Below are 21,814 nucleotides of genomic sequence, written 5' to 3'. Positions count from 1 at the left end.
CCGGGCTCTGAGACCCTGCCCGAACATCTACATTGCAATTTTTAGTCACACAGCTGGAGCCCGCTGACCTAGGTTCTGAGACTCAGTGGCATGGCTTTTTTAATCACAGTGTAGACATACCCTAAGTTGCTTATGACCATCTACAACACCCTTCTACTGGATAGGCTTATTACTATCACATGTGTAACTCATGTTTGTAACATACTTACAATATCTAGCAGTCATTTGATAAACCATTTATAAATGGAATCAATGTAAAGTGTGACCAAAAGTCTATTATGGATTATATGCCTCCTCTATTGTGAGCAGATTTCATGAGCAAGGTAAAATATTTCCATAAGGGTTTTTGGTTTAAAAATTTTTTTTGATAAGCAGAAGTAACTGGACATTAGAAAAATTTAAACAATACCTACTTTCTCTAACTACCGTTTCTTCTGGTGACTATGAAGGTATTTTGCATGTGTGTGCATTTAGCGTTTTTTTAAATTGGGGATTCCAGTGGAGAGTGAGCAGGAGTGATGATATTCTCTCTCTACATTTACAGCACAATTTCCTCAATACTGCAAACATGCATCTAAAAGCAAGAGCTGTGGCATGAGGAGGAGAAATGATGGGCTGATCCGGTCAGCTGCTGTGCCATGATCAGAGTGTGCCAAAACAAAACAAAAACAGGTTTTAAAAAGTAAAAGATGGTATTTGTATAATTGGCCACCAACTTGGCTAACACTAGGGATCAAACTGGAGACCTCCAAAGTATGAGTCTCTACTACTACGTGAGCTAAAAAGCAAGCTTCTCTAACTGAAAGCTGTTATGAGGCATACTTTCTCTCTTGGTCAGGCACAGAGGGGTACATATAAACACACTGACCAGTGGGTTACACTTGATCTAAGATCAAAAGTATAGGAGTTACAAATACATTACTCACTATAATGGCAAAAATGGGGACAGGGCTATGGCCTCTAAGTAATGGATGAGGAGCAACTGAAGATTTTCTTTTACTGATGGTGAACTCAAGCCATGAGCATTTTCTAGTTATCTCGGAAGAAAGATAGACAAGAAACTCCCTTTTAGGGCTGGACCCTGCAAATTCAGTTCAAAGGGTGTGTGCACCATAGAGTTTGTCAGCTTGACTCCTTATGCTATAAGTTTATCAGAGTAGGCACTGTCTTTATGTGTTTGGAATGCAGAGTGCCAAGCACCACGCTAGTACAAAATAAACACTAGCAGGGAATGGGAATAAAAGTGTCAGTTCTGCCCAGGAATCAGATATGGAACGCTGGGTGCATGCATAACAGGAATAAAGACGACTCACCAGCAGGGGAAGAAGATTTAGCTAGCAGCAGCCAGTTGCAAAATGGCCACTTTAGGGCTGCACCTGCTTATCTCTGCCAAATTTAAAGGGACAGTACTAGAAGGGGATGCTGGGAAAAAGTTCTCATAAGAGGGCAACTCTGTGCTGAGCTAATTTAGTAAGGCCCAATAAGTTATTAAAGAAGCTGAGGAAAGGGGCGGCTGCGTAATAGCACTACTATCACCCAATAGATTTATTTTAAATAATTGAAGAAATAAATTATGAAAAATTATCAGAAAACTAAGTATGACATTGCGCATTGTGAAGATTGGGTATGCTGACACAATTGTGTTATTCAGCAGATCAATTACACTTTGAAAAATATTCTAGGTAAGAGTCAATCTATTAAGTAATTTGGACTATAGTAATTGCTTACATAAATATTGACTTTGTAAACCTCTTATTTTGAGGAGTACTGCATCTAAAACCTTACTAAATTAATTATTTTTTAAAAACTTAAAACAAGTAAATTATGTATTTTTTAAGTATGTGCTGTGACCACATTTCTTCTTATTCAAAGATGATGCAGCTGAATCAAATAAATGGACAGGAGCAACTGGATGCTAAGTGCAGTTTTCTCAAGTTTAACTTTATACAAAAGCATTTATAGGAATATCAAATGCTACTGCTACTCTAATAATTATTTAACATTTGTTTCCTTCATGAAATTTTGTCCTTTCTGTTTTTCTGTCTGTCTCTCTCTATAACAAATGCAATCAAGTATGTTTGATTTGTTGTACGATGATCTGAAATCACAGATTTCTTTGGCAATTAGAACATATACTTTATCACCACAGCTAATCAAAAAAGACTCTGTGTACCAGCGTACAAAACCTAGAACATGATTTTGAATTCTGGGCTTTACAAGCGGGAGTCACACAATAAAGGGAGCTTTAATAACTCATTCAGCTTGATAACATGTTCCTTTCATGAAAAATGGATACAAGTTCAATACAGGTCTGAATTCATGAAAGAGCTAGCGAGGTATTGTCCATCAATTTTTCACAAATTCATCTTTGTGTGTGTGTGAGGGTGATTCATTAATAAAAATGTCTATAAAAGGTTTGATTCAGCAAAAAAATTAAATATGTGTTTAACGCTAAGAATGTGCCAAAGTCCCACTAATTTCAAGGGGGCTTTGGCTCATGTTTAAATGCTTTCCTGAAAATGAATGGACTTAAGTATGTGCTTAAATGCTTTGCTGAATCAGGGCCAAAGGGACTGACTGAGCTCACACCAATCCTAAGTAGGAGCAACTGTACTCAAATTAACAGTTACACACGTGTAAGATCTGAGTATGTACGGTGAGAATTGGCCCTGAGCCACTTGTGGCCCAGAAAAATGCTGTTCAATACTTGAATAAAACTGGACTCATGATCCTGAGAATGGCAGAGAATTACCAGTTAGCAAAGAGAGTCCTGAAGGCAAGTGCTTTTCTGTCTACCTGCAGGAAATGAGCTATTGTTCATAAATGTAGACAGACAGAAAAATCAGCTATTGTTTACAAGTGTATAAATATTAAAAATCTGAGTTTGTTTTATTGCCATACTTACATTGGTTGGTGGCATGAAAACTGCAATAACATTCAGAAAAACTTGTTGAAAGAAGAACCACAAATATACTTTGATGATATTTGTTACCCCTTCTATCTGCTTTTCACAAACATCCATGAGAACAACACTTTACCCCAAAGGGGAAAGGAAGTATCACAAATACCTATGCCAATATTTGGATATGAAGACTTGCACAAATCTGCATTTGCATGAGTATTCATGCTGGAAGTGTTTGCACAGATATCTTGAACGCTCTTTGTGTGTGTGTGTGTGTGTGGGGGGGGGTGTTATTCAGTCCAAAAGACTCAAACAACAGTTGCAACAAATAGATTGCAAGTAGTGCTTAGATGGAAGTATTTTCACAATAACCATTCATCCAAGTATTTTGGAGAATGAACAAATTAATAAAAGAAAGAAGTCAGATTTTAGATAGGGGAATTAAATTCGTGCAACATATTATTTGTGCTGAACAATTCATCCAGCCCTAGACTATGGCAAAAAATTCTGGCTGGTGAGCAAGTTCTGGAAGTCCTTTAGGGTAGTTTTTATGGATTTCTCCCGACCTTCACAGCCATAAAAATGCTGCTGAAATTCATGTGACAGATTATTTGCTGGGATTTGTGTGTCATGCAAAATCTTGCATGTAATAGGGCCACAGTATATTTCTAACAATGTCCAATAACTGTCTTGCAATTCACAACAAATTAACAAATGAATTGACTAGTTCAGATTTTTACTGAACTGGGAGGAAAAAATCCGCAAGCACCTATGCTTATGAGGAGATACAGTCCTCATGAATCCAGACCTTCATTCACATATTTCTGGAGACACTGCGTTTCACACTAAAATGAATACAAATGTTTACAGTGATGTAATATGTCACTATGTTAAAAATTTGCAGTATGCAAAATGACTACCCTTCTAAAAAAGGGGCTATGACAAATTTACTTTCTATTGAGAAAAAAATCACCCCTATGATGGCTATAGAATTTCAAATGTATATGAGGCAGATACGATCCTATTACAATACCACATCTCCAGTATTATGACTTTTTCCCTGTCATTCTACTACCTGAGTGATGTCAGTGTAAATTCAGGCACCATTAGTACATTTTTGACCAAACATATACACAGCACTAACAAAGGAGTAAACAACCTTTCAGCTTACCACTGTATGTAAAAAAGACACTGACAAAATGGAAAATAATAAATTCTTTATGATAAATTAATCCTCTTATTTCTGCACTGCCCCAGAAAAGTGACAAGCTAGACATTATTTACCCATCATTCCCTTTTTAGGATTCCTTTTCCCACAATCCATTGCTATTTACTTTGCAAGTAAGAAACTGGTTAAACTAAGTAGACAGGGAAGGATCCTCACAATCCTCAATGCCGGTGTCCCTTACTTTCTTTCTCCCTACGCTTTAACTCCTCTTTGTAGCAGTATGAGCAGTAATTTTCAGTCTCAGGACGACCATAAAAGGAACAGTTCTCTTTCTTGCAACGGTTCTGCTGGATGGAATATATTGGGCAAACTGTGCTTCTGCCTCGGTTTTTATCATTGTTCAACCAGGTCTGAGGAGCCTCCTCATCAGCATATTCTAAGCAGTCTCTAATATCACCAGTATTAAACCCATTTGTAAATGTCTGTGACTTGTGGTCGGTAGGCATGGCGTAGGTCAGTGATTCCACTGTGTTCACTGTACGGATACCTGATATCTGGGCTGGGCTATAACTCTGTGAAGACAGTGATCGATTCTGTTGGGGATAAGTGGCACATGTTTTTAAGGTGCCAACCACTGGCTTATAGCTATCATCTTGGAAGCTAGATGGCTTGGAGTTGACATCATGCAAATGAATAACGCTTTGCCTTTGAACAGGTGGAGTATGGCTATAGTGGGCAGATACCGGAACGGGTCCACTTTTCTTAGCACCATTACTTGGTGAAGAAAATGACCCTGGAGTGGGACTAGTGCGATCTTTAAACTTTAAAACCAGTTGAGTTGTATGGCTTTGAGGCAAGACTGGTGATGCCCTGTCCTGAGGAGAGGATTCTAACTTTTCTTTTGAATATGCTTCTTGCTCCAGTTTCCTGCAAGATGACCCATTGAGAACAGCTTTTTTCTCAGCCTCCTTTCGCTTCTGTTCCTGCTCAGCATTGAAGCGCTCTTGGGCACTGGTCAGGTAATAGCCGATCATCTCCTCATGGAACTGATGCCTATGGCTAGTCAGAAGAAGGCCAGCAAAAATAAACTTGCGTTCTCCTTGCATGGCAGCTCTCAAAATGTTGAGGCTGAGCTTTACATCGGTGCTGTATTTCCACGGGTCAGACTGTTTGTCAGAGAGGGATTTCGTGTTTATCTTTTCGGCAGGTGAGATGCTTGCCTTGTCACTAGGAGAGGGAGTTGTCTTTTCAGACGGAGATGTGCTCGCAGACTGTCCAGATTCCTCTTTGCTCCCTTTGCGAGACTTTGACTTCTTCTCTTTGACTTTTTCTGTGATGTCGCCATTTTTCCCATTCCCTGAATTTGTTCTGTTCATCTTGCCATGCACTAGCCCTCCCAGCCCACCCATATTCTTTTTCAGTTTAATTCCTAGAGTTTTACTGAGGCTTCCGAGTTTATTGGCAACTGAATCCGTCCTGTTTTTGTCTTTATCTTTCCTCTGTTTGTCTTTTTCCTTTTCTTTACCATTTTTGCCATTGCTGCCATTCGAATTACTACAGATGGAATCTCGGTCTGAGTCCATTGAGTCGGCCAGAGACTGAACGTCCTCCCCTGCTGAAGCGGTGGGCGATTCTGGCTGGGCCAAAGGAGCCTGTTAGGGGAAATTAGTTATGATTAGATAGAATAAAGTCAGTTTTACACAAGGATTGCGTTTTATATCCCCCATCAAATTGCTCTAACTTGTAGCTTTAAATCTACATAGAGCCATTTTAAAGTTAAGTTTTAATTAACGTCTGTAGCCTACAGGGCCTACAATGAACAAAACAGAGGTTATGTTACTTCAGGGATAAGTATATATTCTGCAACAATATTAGTTTATAAAAAAAATACATGACTGTCAATCACAAAATGGGGAAGAGTTAACATTTATTTGGAACTCTGAGTTCCAGTTCATGCTTGAAGGTGAAACTACATAACAGTTTGCACAGAACAGTTACAAAAGGATCCCAAATGGGACACTAAAAATTCTTGCAGCTTTCAAACTTGCACATGTTTATTCTAATTTGCAAAATTCTACTCACCCACTTGTTGAGAGTAAATGACATTTTTTGCTGGGTGAGAGAGTAAAGTTCTTCATTTTCATCACCATCAAGATAAAGGATTGGTAACTGATTTTGTGCCAGGCTGGTAAATTTCACTACAATTCTGCAAGACTATTAACTCAGTGTCAATTTTGTTCTGAAGAGCAACATTAACACTTAGTACAAATTTGCACTCTCTTTCTCATACATGAGATATTTGCCCAGTTTGTGGCTAGGCTACCACAGCTTTCTCAAGGTACATCACTATAATAATTTTATGGGGATTCATGGAAGCCAGACAATAACAGCACTAGCAAATGCTAGGAAAATAACAGTTAAGAGACTTGCAAGGTTCCGAAACTATGAATACAGCTCAGTCCTGGCTGGCAACACCCCTGCCCTCTCAGTCCTGAGCCTCCCTGGAACAGATGCTGCAAATCATACTAAATTGCGAGACACGTCCGGGATAGAGACCAGCGTTCATTAGGGTCTAAGTTGAGATCATAAGCTCATTTGGGACCACAGGGATAAAAATAAGTCCCCAGAACTGGGAAAAATAGACTCTAAAACTACTGCAACAGCTGGCCTCTTTGGTGAATCTCTTGCTAATGTAGAGGGCGGATGCTGTGGGATGATGAGCGCCCAAACCACTCATTCACTACAATGGATATTGAGCATGTTTAGCACCAGGAAGCACGAGGTCTTTACATCTGCCAAACAGCAAATATGAGAAGTTTAACTAACCATAATCCTTCAGAGCAAAATTCATCCCTTTGCAAAAAGCCAGTACTGGGACTATGTATCAATTGAGTCCTCAGAATAAATCTTAAGTGGTGCATATGCTTGTGCTGGCCCCAGTGGGGGTGCTGAAAACCATTGAACCAAACTGTAAATTCTGTAAATAAAGGAAAACACGTCAAGCCAGGGGGTGCGACAGCACCTCCAGCACCAGCACCTATGGCTGGCCCTCTGCAAAAGGGGCAATTTCACCCTCATTCCATAGGGGGAAAGTTTCAGCTCTGCTGGGGAATTACTAGGAGTTATGCCATTCTCCCCATCCAAAATAAACCTGTCAATAATTAGCTGATTACTATCGAGCTGTGGAAAAGCACAAGTGAGACAACATTATGCTCTCAGCAGAGTTATTTATACATTGTGACTCAATAAGAACTGGTTCTACTTCTCTGGTATAGACAACTGAGTCAAAGACATGCATACAAACAACAGAAAGAGCGGTAGTGCTCTATACTTATACACTTAATATTACTGATTAATACTGGATGCAAGAACAAGGACAAATGTATCATCGTCTCCAACACTAAGGATGAAATCTTGGCTCTACTGAAATCAATAGGAGTTTTGCCATTGACTTCAATGGGGCCAGGATTTTCCTCTAGGAGTTTCCTCTAGTTTCCTTCAGTTCAGTTCAGTTAAAAATGAGCTCACAGTTTCTTTATAAAACAATATCCATCCCACAGTGCAGAGGAATGAAAAGCCAGCCCATGAGCCTGTCAACTAATACAATAAAATAATTAATAATAATAATAAATAGAGATGGGGCTTGTCTGTGCAGACAGATTAATTCAGTGGAAGCAAAGGGGAATCTGCTAGGTGGTAGGTAACACCTCAATGGGACCAGATATGATTCATGAACAACTGGGGGAAATGAGGATCTGTCAATGAAAGGGACGGGCAGAGAGTATGTGGGAGTAATTGGAACTGACAGAGGAAAGAAAGGGTCTGGAAGTCTCTTAATAGGATTGGTGCCTTCAATGAGCATACGCTGGGCCTTGTAAAACTACCTTTTTCTCCTGCAGACCTTCGCAGTTTTCCCTGAACCCTCAATTTCTCTTTTCAACCCCTGGTTGTGCTTGGTGCCTAGTTACCTTTGTCCTCGCCCATCAACTTATTGACTCTAGATTAACCCCCATTTCCTTTAATATGATTTGCATGGGAATAGTGTGAGAGAGATTCAGCAATGAGGTCCCAGCTGTGCACCATTATAAATAGCTTCCTCCTCCCAAGGTGCTGGGCTGCCACTTTAGCAGCAGTTTGTGGCCCTGTCAGCCACTTTCTAATGTAAAAGTGGAGCTATGAGCTATCCAATGGTCCAAATTTAGTTCTTATAAGAGAAACTGAGTTGAAATGGGATGTTTTAGACCATAAAATGCTGCTGAAAGGGCAGCTGACCTTCTGGGAATATTGGAGCATAATGCAGAGAAGGGCTTAAATAGTTCAGGAAACCTTTATTTTTAAAGGTTTAAAAATAAAGAGAGAATTAAAAAAAAACAAAAACAAAAAAAACCCTAGAGAAAAATAATTCCAAAAGATTAGAGTTTTACTAGAAACTACTTTTCAAAGTGGAGTGCATGTTGCAAAAACACCCATGCAGCTGTGTGTGTCTGTGTGTTTTAAAGAAAATGAGATGGAAAATTTACAAGCCTTATTCCAAAATCAGTGAGCCACATCAGGCTGTGTGCCTTTATTGGCTATTGGTTCACTCCTGAGGTGACACAAGGCAGGTAGCCGAACCCTGCAATTTCCCCTATGAACAAGCCCTGTTGTGGCTTATTTCTCTTCTGTTGTTTAAACAGAGGGAAGGGTTACCCGTGTTTCAGATGGTATGCGTATCCAGGTTACATTCATGTAGCTGTGCAGGAGATTAAGCTTTGCCTCCAGAGACAGAATCAAGCTGAAGAAAAACAGAGGAAAGAGAACAGATGACTAATTAGTTAAAAATACATCCAAGGAAAATCAATATGCACACTTCACTGCAGGAGATAATTTGCATTGTTCAGACTAACAGCAGCTCACAGCACATTAGTAAGGTTGAGACCCACCCACCTCTTTTCCCCCAATAAAGCTCTCTATTAGTGAGTGTCCCGGAACATAGATCAGGCTTGATGGGTTCAAGACACCTTACTGTTAAGATTACAGAGAGTTCTTACCTGGCCAGTCTGGTATTATCATTGTCATCTTTCCCCCACTCCCAGTCTTTCCCAGGATCAACCGCAAAGTGCAAAGGCAGTAACTTGTGTTCAGAGTCAGTCAGAGGGATCACCGCTGAAGAAAAGAAGAAATCAGGAAAGAAGAAATGGGTTTAGCTGGGAAAAGTGGAGAAAAAATAATTGGTGGAAGGAAAGAACCAGTACAGGAGTATGATGCAAAGGCCTCTTATACTCAAAACAGTCTCCCAATTCCTGTGTAATATGTGCCACCTCTCCCCTCTAAACCCAGGCCTTTTGTGAAGCATTTTGACACTGATTTCCCCCCCCTTCTCCACATCTGAACCATAATCTCTGGTACTGTAAAGAAAAAAAAACAAAATCAGGAGTACTTGTGGCACCTTGTTTGACACCGCATTCAGTGCTGTAGCCTCTACTCATGCCACTAGTCTCACTGCCACTAATGAGGCTAATTGGAGTGAACTAGGACTACTGCCATGACTGAGAGTTGCCGGATCAGCCTCTTAAGCCTTGTCTACACTACAAAGTTGTACAACTTTAACTATACCGGTACAGTTAAAGCAATACAACCCCTCTAGTGTGGATGTAGTTATACCGAAAAAACATGTTTATTCTGGTATAAACAGGATTATACTGGTATAGGTTATGCATGTATGGGAAGGGGAATGAGCTATACTAGTATCAAGGATCTTTATTCTGGTATAACTGCATCCACACAAGGGATTGTACCAACATACCTGTATGGGTAAGTATATATATGACACCACAAGCTATCATGGTTATAGCAGAACAAAATCTGTGTGTAGACCAGACCAAGTAAGGTCTTTGGAACAAGGACCCTGACATTTTGTAATGCACAATGTACATCTACAGGGATATATTACGTTATAAATATTAGTAACAGCTGAAATGAAACCCCCATTTTAGCACCATGCAGATTATATATACAAACACACACATTAGATATACAATACACATTAATGTGTGTGTGAGTGTCTTTCATAGTTAGTACCTTTTCATTTTTCACTGCTAAAGAAATAAAAGGTTGATAATTTGAATCTAAATCCTTCAACTGTTGCTTAGGGCATGAACAAGCTTCTGCCATCCCTGCCTATTCTAAGCCACTCTTTGCATGTTCTCAATATGTTCTTATGGCCCATAAAGTTGAAACATGAAGTAGAGAGGGATTCTGGAGATTTCTGACTCAGGTAATGATTGCCAGTTAAGGTATTTAATAGCCTGAGGCAAAGCCCAGTGCACGAACGGAGTCCACATGCTATTTAAGGACTGCTCAAGTCCGCTGAAAGGATCACGGCTACTGGGCTATCCCCCACGGTTGTTTTCTTTCTTTTTGTTGTTCTGCCTGCTTGGTGTTTGCCTCAGGGATGAAGTTTAGCAGCTGTGCTGCATACAGAGCATTCTGAAGACTCTTCTACAATATGTTTTAGAGATTCTTAATTGAATACATTATGAGAAATGTAATGGCGGTTTGAATTAAAATTGGCAATTTTCTTCTGTTTCATTTTTTAAAAAGATTAGTCTCTGGGCTTACATATTTTATGATGACATTTAATATAAAGCTGTTGAAGGGGGGCTGGGAAGGGGACTCCTCTTTCTCAGAATGCTGCAGCCCATTACTGCTCTAGTGACAACCAATCAAGAAATTTAATTTTCTTTAACATTAGCCTAAATGACTCACTGTAAATATTCACCCAAGGAAAGCCAAAGGGCAAAGGGACTCTGAAAAGCCTGCCAGCCACATGGCAATGAATAATTCAGAGGTTATTACCTTTACCATAAACAATACTGAACTGTTATTTTCCAGCAGCACAGACATCTACATTAGCAACACTGGAAGATGGAGCATTTCTGGATAATTATTGTTGATCAGAGAGCAGAATCCAGGATGTATAATCTACACTTGTAACAATAATCATGCTGAAATCAACTATTAATTGTGCTTGATTTAGACATATTTGATGATGACTCCACTATAAAACTATTTTTTGCCTCTTGTTTAATTTGATTTTCTACACAAAAGAATGGGGGGGGGGAGAGGAAAGCAAGAATTGTGTACAAATTCTGTGCCAAGATTGCCACCTACTGGCAATAGAGTACAATTCTTTATACTGTAGTACATGTTTTTGTCCAGGTTGCTCTTGTATGAAATATAGAACTGTGGACAATTAGCCAGTTTTAGCTGCATATATTGCTATTAGGTTCAGGTATGGAAACAAGTATTGTTAGAGACCTTAGCTCTTTGAAGAATGTGCATTTGGATGACAAGTATCATATATGATGTTGCAATTCAAAATTAATTGGAGAGTGCTGCATTAGAGCCACCAAGTCATTGCCCTGTGGGGCACCCCAAAGGGCATCAGTGCCAAGTAGAAGTGATTACTGGGCCTGATCTCAATCTCATGTACACTAATGTAAATCAGGAGTACCTCCACTGAATTCAATGGCATTATATCAGTGGAACATCAGTGATGGAGTGAAAACAAAATCAAGTCCCGTGTGTTTTGAGTGTCATTTACAGTCCAAAAAGTAAAATACAGTCAGAGCTTCTTAAACCTATGCAAATTAAGTTAATTAAGCAACTGTTATGGACTTAGGATTTATTATACTCCTCACAAATATATTAAATCAGCACATTACAGAAAGCAAGCAAGAAAAGAGCCCAACTAAGCCAAGGATAAACACATGCCCAGTCCTGGTGGTGCATGCTTTTGCAGAGCACAGATAGTGATTTGTGAGCTGGGACGTCACGACATGGCTTGAAACCAAAAGCATTTTACTATTGTCATGTATTTGATTCTTTGGACTTAGTTCCTCCCCGGAAAGTAAATGCACCTTGAGAAACAAAAACATTTAGAATGTTGGGGTTTCATTGTAAGAGAAAATGACAGGTTACAATGAACAGTTTTCATACACAGATTTCAGAGAAATCCATTAAAATGAACTGTTTTTATATATAACATTTTTATTGATATTTGTACAAATAATAAATTTGGCCTAAACTGTCCTGACAGAGGCCCTCTAATGATATTTTAATCGGTAAACAGATACATTAAGGGTTATAATATTGTACCATCTCCATAAATATGCACAGCTTCTGAAGCTCCTTTCACCTGAAGTTTTTTACAGCCCTGTGATGTGGATATACACCATAAACTGATTCTTGTGGGTAGTCTGAGGTTAGGATGAGGGAATATTACTCTCTTCATGCACAATTTAATAGCTGAAGTCTTGAATCTTTTAAATTTCACTGTGCTGTCTGTTTCATAAGGTACATTCTATTCAATAATTTTGATTTCCTGTAGGTGAGATCCCCCTTCCGGTATGACAGAAGCAATTGTAAAGTTCAAGGACTGCAAGTGAGACACTTCAACTAATTTCTAAAGTGAACATGGTAGGTCCAAGTACCCTGCAATTGCCTACCTGAATAATTTGTGATTGTTTGCTGCTCCAGTATGGTCAAGGATTTTCTTTTTGAACAGTCCTAGCTGAAACCTTGCTATAACTCTGTTAACAAGCCCTGCTGCAGATTGCACAGGTCAAAAGTCATTGTAGCTATTGATGAATGACAGCATTCAATGTCCTCCAAGTGTACTTTTTCAAGTATTTCTAAAGCGATTGGCAAAATAACATGCCCAAATAGGTGCTCTCCAGTGAACCTTTATGATAAATGTATTATAGTCAAAGGACTGTTGTCATACAACTCACAATTATTATTTCAATCTGATTATGAGGAGTCATTTCACTGCTGGATGGTTGACAAAGCACTTCATTGTAGTGTGGGAGCTCTTAGGTAAGCCTCATGAAACAGTCTCTGCCCCAGTTGGCAAATGTTCTTTTTTTTTTCTGAATATATGAATAAAGACGAAAAACCTGGATTAAGCAGCTTGTGAGGAGACAAAACTATTGGCAGGTTCTAGCCAGCTGATATATTTCACCCTATAGGACCCATTTTACAGTTAATGGAACTACCACAATGTGTTGATCAAAGTGATAACTCAAGGACATGTCAAACGTGTTTCAGGGAAACCACTGGTCACAGGTATGTTTTAAAATCCTCTCCAGACAAACAGGGTTCCTCCTGGGGACCTGAGAGCAATGTAACCCACCTTTATCTCCTCAGGAACTGACACATTTTGCAATATATATGTACATGAGTTGAACAAATTTAGATATGGGGTATATCAGGGCAAAATGATTGAAGTCGCTGGGGTTTCACCTATAAATGCTAATGGGAGTTTTACTTATAAGTCAAAGCTCCAGATTTGATCTGGTGAGACTGCGTAGTCCACGTAAAACAAAATCAATCAAAGCTATCTTTCCTCCAAAACTCTCAAATTATATGATCAATGCTATTCGTATATGGAGAAGAAATCTTCATTACTGCCTATAATTAGATTGTATTTTATTTAATATATAAAAAAAGGCCAATTCTTAACAGACGTTGATGGGCACAAATCCCCTCTATTCTCAATAGGACTATGAACGGGTTTTATGTTTTCCTTTGGTATTTATTAGCTACACTGCATATTTAGGGATAATACGGCCTGCCAGATCTGGCGCTCAGAAGATTACCTCAGATAGGGAGTGCCTGTGATGATATGGTGCATCACTGTGGCTATCACTCACTCCCTGCCCCAGCTGCCAGGCCCAGGTGGGAAGGAAAAAATGGGTATGAGTGGAGCATCTCTCTGTCCGTCTAATTCCTGGCTGTCGTAATAGTATCTGCAGATCATTGGCAGCTGCATATACTACATTCGACCTGAGGCTGCTGTACTACTTATCAGCATTCAGGCTGGAGCCTGAATGGTGTTGCATTCCCACCACCTCGGATTTATGCCAAACACTGCTTGGCTGAACCATATGTGGACTTGCACTAGCATGCAGTACAAAACCAGGTCACTCTAAATACTACTTTGATTCAACTGCCCCTGTGATTAGCCTGTCACTGTCTTTGCTTGCATGATTCAATTTAAGTGAAGCTGTCTAGGTCATAAGAAAGAGTAAATGCCTAAGAAGTTTTTCAGAGGGAAATAATACACAAGCAGACCCAATATTTAAAATTACATTGATGCCTATAGGGAATCTTTAACAGCTTTCAGTTATCCCATACCTTTTGCACGCAAATACAATTACATGAAACAGCCCTAAGGAGATTACTTATCGATAAAAAGTATTTTATATTATCTTTAATACCAATATTTTGATCATTCAAGATTATATTATCTACCACCGAGGGAAATGTGTTGCCTAATTATTAAAAATAAAATATTTTGGCAATGTACAATAAACAACAGGAACATATAATAGCTTGTAATAATAGCAATATGTCACCAGGTGGCATTAAAGGGTTTAATTTACTGAGTACTGTAATTAGCGCACAGAGAATGGAGTTTATTTGAACAGTAGCATTCATCACCCTTCTGAGTGTGTGGATGTCATGGCGGTGAAGGGCTTGGGAGGAGAGTAAACCTGTTTGTAGAATTTACTCAGGTGAGCTGTGACAAGTACATGCTAGGGTCTTCCTCCCATCCCTTTTTAAACTGCAATTTTGGGGGCTCCCCCAGCCACCACTGGGCACTATAGTAAACAAAATTATGGTTAACCACATGTATAAGGCATTATAACTGTACAGTGGCATTGACCAAGCAACATCCAAACAGTCAAATGCATAAAACTACACACTCATCCTGCCATGTAACAATTATGCTACAAGCCTTTGGAGATCCCATTCAGAAATGCAGAGATCAGAACGCGACACAAGCATGCTTCCTAAACTGACTGAGTTTGCTGTCCAACCAATGCTCTACTTTGCAGGAACTGACAAGAGTATCAAGAACCAGGCCACACTGTGCTTCTGGTTTGTGGACAGTCTCAATCTGCTTCTCTATTTTTTGTGCTTCCTAACGATGGCCTCTATTCATACGACAACTCACTCACTCTCTAGAACAATTACCCGCCATGGGAGGCTGATGGGACAAGTGTACAAGAACATAGCTTTTGAACAAGCACAAGCTTTCTTTATTAAAAAGATGGTCTCCAGTTTAACCAATGAACTTTTTTCTGATTAGCTACAATATATAACATGCTTAATAGTAATACAACTAGGATGATGAGGATAAACTCAAGAAAAAATACATCTGCATAAAAGTAACATTATAAAGATTAATTTAAATCTTTTTTCCCAAATTAACTTTGTGATGCACACGTTACCTAGTGCGAATTTAGAAGTAAAAATTTCTACTCATTCTTAGCATTTCCTTCAATGAAAGATCCTTATTATCCTACTGGATTGTTTTCAGGAAAAAGCCAAATATCCTAAATTATACACTGTAGATCCTAACTGGGAGAGGACTGGCGTCATTTTCACATGAACCCTAAAAACTACAAGAATTAGACTACTGTGCCTATAAGTAATAAATAATAGTAATAATGTTCCTTTGCACTTATGTAGCGTCTTTCATCAAAGGATTTCAGAGCACTTTACAAACATGTAATTAAGTTTTACAACATCCCTGCACTGCACACTCAATATGATTATTTATACATAGTTGCTAAAAACAGGGAATCACTGAGAATCTAACTTTCCTCAACAGAGAGGCTCTTGTGACAATGCAGTATTACATGAATGGAGAAAGAGAGACCAGGTGGATGAGGTAATATCTTTTATTGGACCAACTTATTGGGAAGGATCAATTTCCTTTCAAAAGTACAACTACCCACTGATCCCCTTTACAGAGCTTCATCCCTAAGGAAGTTTGCTTCAGAAAGAAGAAAAAGGGTAATAGTAAATATCCTTGACATGTGACACATGACAATTCTCCAGAGTACTTGGCAAGAGGGACTTCAGTTTGTACTGAACACCAAAGATGAAATAAAAACTGATATTTATTAAGAAAACTTCAAATACGTCTTCAAAATAGTGGGAAAACAGAAACAGCTTATACAGGTAACCAAAGAGTATACTGACATATTTTTATGTCAAAGAATGTCGTCTCTTTGTACTATTCACCTGTAATATCTCATAGTGGTAGGTCTCTGCACGAAGCATGCTGTCCAAGATTCACATTGGCTTAGAATTTCTGGCTTTTAGGCAGTGGATTTTAAGCCAGATTCTTATCTTTTTTCCTAGCAGGACCCTTCATGTCCTGCTTGGAGAGCTGAGGTTCTCTTTTCCCATGCTACCCTTCCCCTTCCTGTCCATCAAAGGTTTTGCATCTTAGCACCTTTCATCTTGCAGAAAAGGGCTGGATGTGACTTTGACCTAAGCAGAGCTACGTAGAGGCCAAATGTCAATGTGAGCTCTATTGGACCATCTGACAGCCTTTGACACCATGGACTGCAAGGTGCTGCTCACCCATCTACAAGACCTGACTGGTGGAGACAGAGTTTGAGCTGACTCTGCTTTCTCCTTTCAGATGAAATTATTCCCCCTTTCCTCTGACATCAGGAATCATAACATTCAAAAACCAGTAGGAGAACACTTCAATCTCCCTGGTCACTCAATAACAGACCTAAAAGTGGCAATTCTTCAACAACAAAAACTTCAAAAACAGACTCCAACGTGAAACTGCAGAACTGGAATTAATTTGAAAACTGGATACCATCAGATTAGGCCTGAATAAAGACTGGGAGTGGTTGGGTCATTATAAAACCTAAACCGAATTTTCCCAATACTAATTTCCCCCTACTGTTACTCACACCTTCTTGTCAACTGTCTGAAATGGGCCACTCTCATTACCACTTCAAAAGTTATTTTTCCTCCCTTGGTATCCTGCTGTCAATTGAATTGTCTCGTTAGACCAACCTCACACTTGGCAAGACAATTCACATATTTTCATATATTTATACCTTACTCCTGTATTTTCCACTCCATGTATCTGAAGAAGTGGGTTCTAGCCCACAAAAGCTTATGCCCAAATAAATGTGTTAGTCTCAAAGGTGCCACAAAGACTCCTCGTTGTTTTTGCTGATACAGACTAACATGGCTACCACTCTGAAACCTCTTCCCTCAAAGACCCTCACATGGTGAATCCGACAGGAACTGATCCCATTGTCTCTCGTATTCACAATCTTCCTAAAGCCATCAGGAAAGATTCTACAGGCTCTGATGTTGCCATCAATATGTAGATGACACTTAGCTCTATGCCCCACCTTAATAAATGTGGACTCTGTAATTTCCCCAGTGATCCAGTGTTTGAATAAGGGGGTGGGGAGAGAGAGCGAAGAGCTGCGGGGTAAAGGCAGAAGTTATGTGAGTTGGGAAGGGTGCTGCATTTTGAGGAACTAACTGAAAAGGTGACCTGCTCCTCCTTTGTAGGAGTCTGTTACTTTCATCAAAGTGGCACACAAATGCAAAATCATGCTTCACAATTCAGTGTTTCTAGACACCCAGGGAGTAACTCAGACCGGGATGTCTCTCACCTTTGGCTTGTTCAGCTATTGTGTTAATTCCTCTAGGAAGTAGATCTACGAACCACAATCCACATATTTATTACCCTCATACGAATATAACTCTTTCCCCCTTAAAATAATCTTAGGGGCCCAGAAGCTGCAGCTAGATAGTGCAGCATACAGCAGCCCTTGTTCTAAGCAGAGCTGACTGTATGAACATCTCATACCAGTATCTTGCATGGTTCACTGGCTGCCAGTGGGTCCATTTCAAAGTGCTCAAGCTCACCTTCAAAGCCCTGAATGGGTGAGAGTCCCCTTATCTCAGGAACTGTCTTTCTGCTCCTCATCATGTATCAGATAAAATCATCAAAGCAAGAATTAAAAAACTATAGAGAAAAAAACGTAGATGGAGGTATGTATTAAAATCCAAAAGCTGCACCATAACTTGTAATTTATATGAATATCTATTGAAGTCAGTAACTGGCTAACACACACCAGACCTCCTACAAACCTCTGTAATAAAATGGTAACAAAGATATATTCAAAACCTGCATCTCTATTCTGGTGAGATGATCTCATTGTATGAATTTGCTTTGCAGACTTTCATTTCAGAGAGGCTTTTCGAATGGTACCTTAGGACTGTTTAGGAAATGGCTCCTTTGTGAAAATAATTCTCACAGGGGTTGGCTGGCTACTGGTTGTTATTGTTGGTGAGCTGTGAGACAGCTGCCATGTCCATTATGCACAATGCAATTCCCTGCAAAGGCCAAACTGGTTGCCAAGCACCTACCTGAAAAATCCCTGAAACATAAGCCAGTGGAGAACAGGTGCTCAATGTAGGAGAAAAAGGAAATCAAAGATAGGTGCCACTTAAGGCTGAATGGTTTTACTGAATGGATTTTCCCATCATACGCTTGACATTTAGATTCAGTTTTTTCATTTCTGTATTCTGTTTTTAGCACTGCCCTCTAATACTAAGTGCTTCTTCAATACTGCACAAAGCCACCGTATGACACTGTCCCCTTTGGTACAACCTCATCCAAACACAGGAGGACCTGACTGGGTGTTCAAGTCTTGGATGAAGATGTCTGAAGGTGTGTTATAAAAGTTTCTTTCCTCCTCACCCTCCTTTTTATAAACCTCCTCCTCTCTAGCTGCAACCTTGTGCATTTTTGTAGCATGATTATCTTCCAGGCAGAAAGATTTTAGAGACTTGAAAAGCCAGCAGATTTTGTTGTTGTGTAATAGGGGTATATGCCCTCTTTTGGGAGTTTAAAACACCTCTGCAGCTTTGTCAATGAATGAGAAACAGTTCTGGGATTCAAACTCATTTCTCCTGCCTGGTAGCACATAGCACTTGTAGAGCACCAAGCTGACCTTATAACTTTCCCTGTTTCCTTTGTAAATTCCCTCCAACACAATAGGAACAAATACAAATCTGAGTTCAGTTGATTTCCACCTAGCTTGGTATGTTTTTGATTAGCTGTGATTTTGATTTGAAAGCAGAACTAGAAGCTTAATTGGATATAATTTATTCACAGCAGGCTAGAGCTACAACTTTGATTTTATGCACAAGAAATCCAGAATTATGCATCTTTTCAGTAATGATGGTGATGGAGCAGCAGTCTGCAGGAATACCGCTGGACAAGATACATTTTGTAGCAATGGTTATACACACTTAAATCAGCTTTCCAACATGATGCGTCTGAAGGGGAAAGGAATCCTTTAAAAAATATAGGTAAGAGCTCTCTGTCTATAGAAATTTTCTGTAAGAAGAGTGTTGGTCTTTGAAAGCCACCAAGTCCAGTGTAAAAATGCATCATTTTAATAGTAATTTTAAACGTACTCCTTTTTTTGAAATAATGTATACCTGAAAGCATTAAAAAACCTAGACTGAGATTTTCAAAACTGCCTAAATAATTTGGATGTATTAATGTGAATTGAACTCCAAAATCCCCTATGCATCATTGAAAAATCTCAGCCTAAATGTATTTATTTGCTGAGGTATAATAATTCTAGTGAAAATAATTTGCACGTTGGGAGGTTGGACTGAATCCTGTCGTCCAAGGATCTCAAAGCTCTTCCTAAATATTAATTCGACCTTGCAACACTAGGGAAGTAAGCATTATTGTACTCATTCTGTAGATTGGCAAACAGATACAAAATAGTTACATGACCTGACCAAAGTCACAAGATGAGTGAGGTGATAACGGAACCAGGAGTTCTGCTTCAAATTGCCTACTGTACTTACTAGGCAACACTCCCACATGAGTATCTGTAAATCCACATTGTCTGCTTGCCACAAATCACATCCTGCAGGATTGTTGGTTTTGCAACTAATTTATTATTGGGAAACTTGTTATCCACAAGTGAAACATTCAAGCTTTAATGCCAAAATCTCATGGAAGATACTAAAACTTTGATCCTTTTACTTTTATAAAATATGTTTAAAAATAATATGCTTACGAGCACCTGAATATCCACCACTTAATATCCTGGAGCTATGAGGCTTTCATCTATACTCCAATCAACTCAGAGCCATGCTTCCCCTTCACTTCTTGTCACTTAACTAACCATTTTGAAATTAACATCAACCAAAGCAGACAACATTTATTGTGCTTCTTCTATAATTCTTCACTTTTTAGTGCTGCTTTTTTTTTTAAACTGTAAATGTCAAGGATAATTTTCCAAACTCTGTCAGAATCTTGACATCCATCTCTTTCAGAGCAAGTGAAAGAAGAGTGAGTGAATGTGAGTGTGGGTTGGGCGGGAGGCTTGGAGGCAAAGGGACAGGAAGAAGGGAAGGAATGAAATAGGGGAAAGGCAATGACAGTTTCTTTCCCCTTACATTTTATACATATTCAGTGGAGCCGCCACAGAGGTGATTACACTAATCAGTGAGATGCAGCTGTCTACTGGAGCGCTCATCCTTGAGAATTAGCCAAAACAGAGAGTGGCAACAAAGCTGTATTGAATCAGTGCAGCAGAACTAAATTATGTAGAAGAGACATTTCAGAAAGGCGATGTTTTTCTAGCAAAGCAGCAGTGACTACATCTTGACAGTTTAATCTGTAATATTTTTAAGAGGATTATGACTGAAATTTGCTTTGGTTAAGAGAACTGCATTAAAACCTTTATATATTTGACACTTTTGCACTTACAGCATATATGCCTTTGCCAAGGCCAGGCCTAAACACAATTTTGGAGGTTTGGTGGGGTTTTTTTGGTCTCTCTTTTGTTGAGGGATCACTAGTAAATAAATACAATTGGAAAGCTTTGAAAAACAAACACAATTATAGCTAGCATACTAATGTGAAAAACAACCGCAAGTCAATTAAAATAAGCTCAACAGTCCACTTTTCTGATTTTCCCAACGGTTCACAGACCCTGTCAAGTAATTAATACTAATCTTTCTGAACCGATCTGAGAATTTGTGGGGTGTAAGCTACACACAATCACAGGAGCTATTTACTTCATAGTGTCTCCTTGTAACATTTAAATCAAAGGATGCTTTGAGCTGTGTTGGGAGTAGAGCCATTACATTTATCCATTTACAGGAAATCAGTCTTTATAAAAAGAGTTATTGTGCCTTTGAACTGACAAATTCATGAATAAAGGCTTTTAGGAATAATCAGCTAAATCCCCATGATTAAAAGAATTTCAATGTGACAGTTGCTTATTTCACAGTAATGGTCTAGAAATCAAGAGACCCATTTTTAGTTGTCTCCTCCTGACTCCCCCAAGAAAAGTATCTTCAGATAACTTGAAATTGGTCTGATGAGGGGAAGGAATCAACTTAAGATGGGAATCTATCACCCTTGTGCTACAAAAGCACTGGGCTTTCACATTCAAATAAAAACCAAACACACAAAAATGCCCCCAGTGTTTGGCTTCACATTTGTGGCTTTTATATTATTATTGTATATTATCTTCTGTTATTATTGTGTCTCATCCTAACACAAAATATTATTGTGTGAAGACCAAAAGAGATGGGGAAGAGAGCCCTCTGTAGTAACAATCACATCCACCAGCTACCTCAAAAGTCAGTCATCAGACCCTTGAAATCCTCCATCTGCTCTGCGAGGTCTCCAAGTGAACCATCTTAAGGGGTGAATGACACAGCCCATTCCCCAGGCAGACGGCATTTTGGCCACTTGAGAACAAAGGCTATCACCATTATAAACAGATTTTTGTGGTTGTTACTCTGGGTTGATTCTTCATTGAACAAATAATATTTCCCATCCTAGGTTAATTATTTACAATTATTTACAATTGAACTGCTAT

The 21,814-nt window shown here is 39.1% G+C and overlaps 1 protein-coding gene across 1 annotated transcript in view; it reads right to left on the bottom strand.

Moving 5' to 3' along the window:
- Positions 1-3,156: 3,156 nt before the first annotated feature.
- Positions 3,157-21,814, bottom strand: part of OTUD7A (OTU deubiquitinase 7A) — a 247,108-nt gene continuing 228,450 nt past the window's right edge. Inside the window, exons 12-14 of the mRNA XM_074966182.1 lie at positions 9,101-9,215; positions 8,760-8,844; positions 3,157-5,722 (exon numbers count right to left, since the gene is read on the bottom strand). Of these exons, the coding sequence (XP_074822283.1) occupies positions 4,292-5,722; positions 8,760-8,844; positions 9,101-9,215 (1,631 nt within the window). The 3' untranslated portion in view covers positions 3,157-4,291. The remainder of the gene's footprint in view (positions 5,723-8,759; positions 8,845-9,100; positions 9,216-21,814) is intronic.

This window comes from Natator depressus, chromosome 10 (genome assembly GCF_965152275.1).
Source record: "Natator depressus isolate rNatDep1 chromosome 10, rNatDep2.hap1, whole genome shotgun sequence".
Classification (NCBI taxonomy): domain Eukaryota; kingdom Metazoa; phylum Chordata; order Testudines; family Cheloniidae; genus Natator; species Natator depressus.
This window is presented reverse-complemented; position numbering and strand designations above follow the sequence as displayed.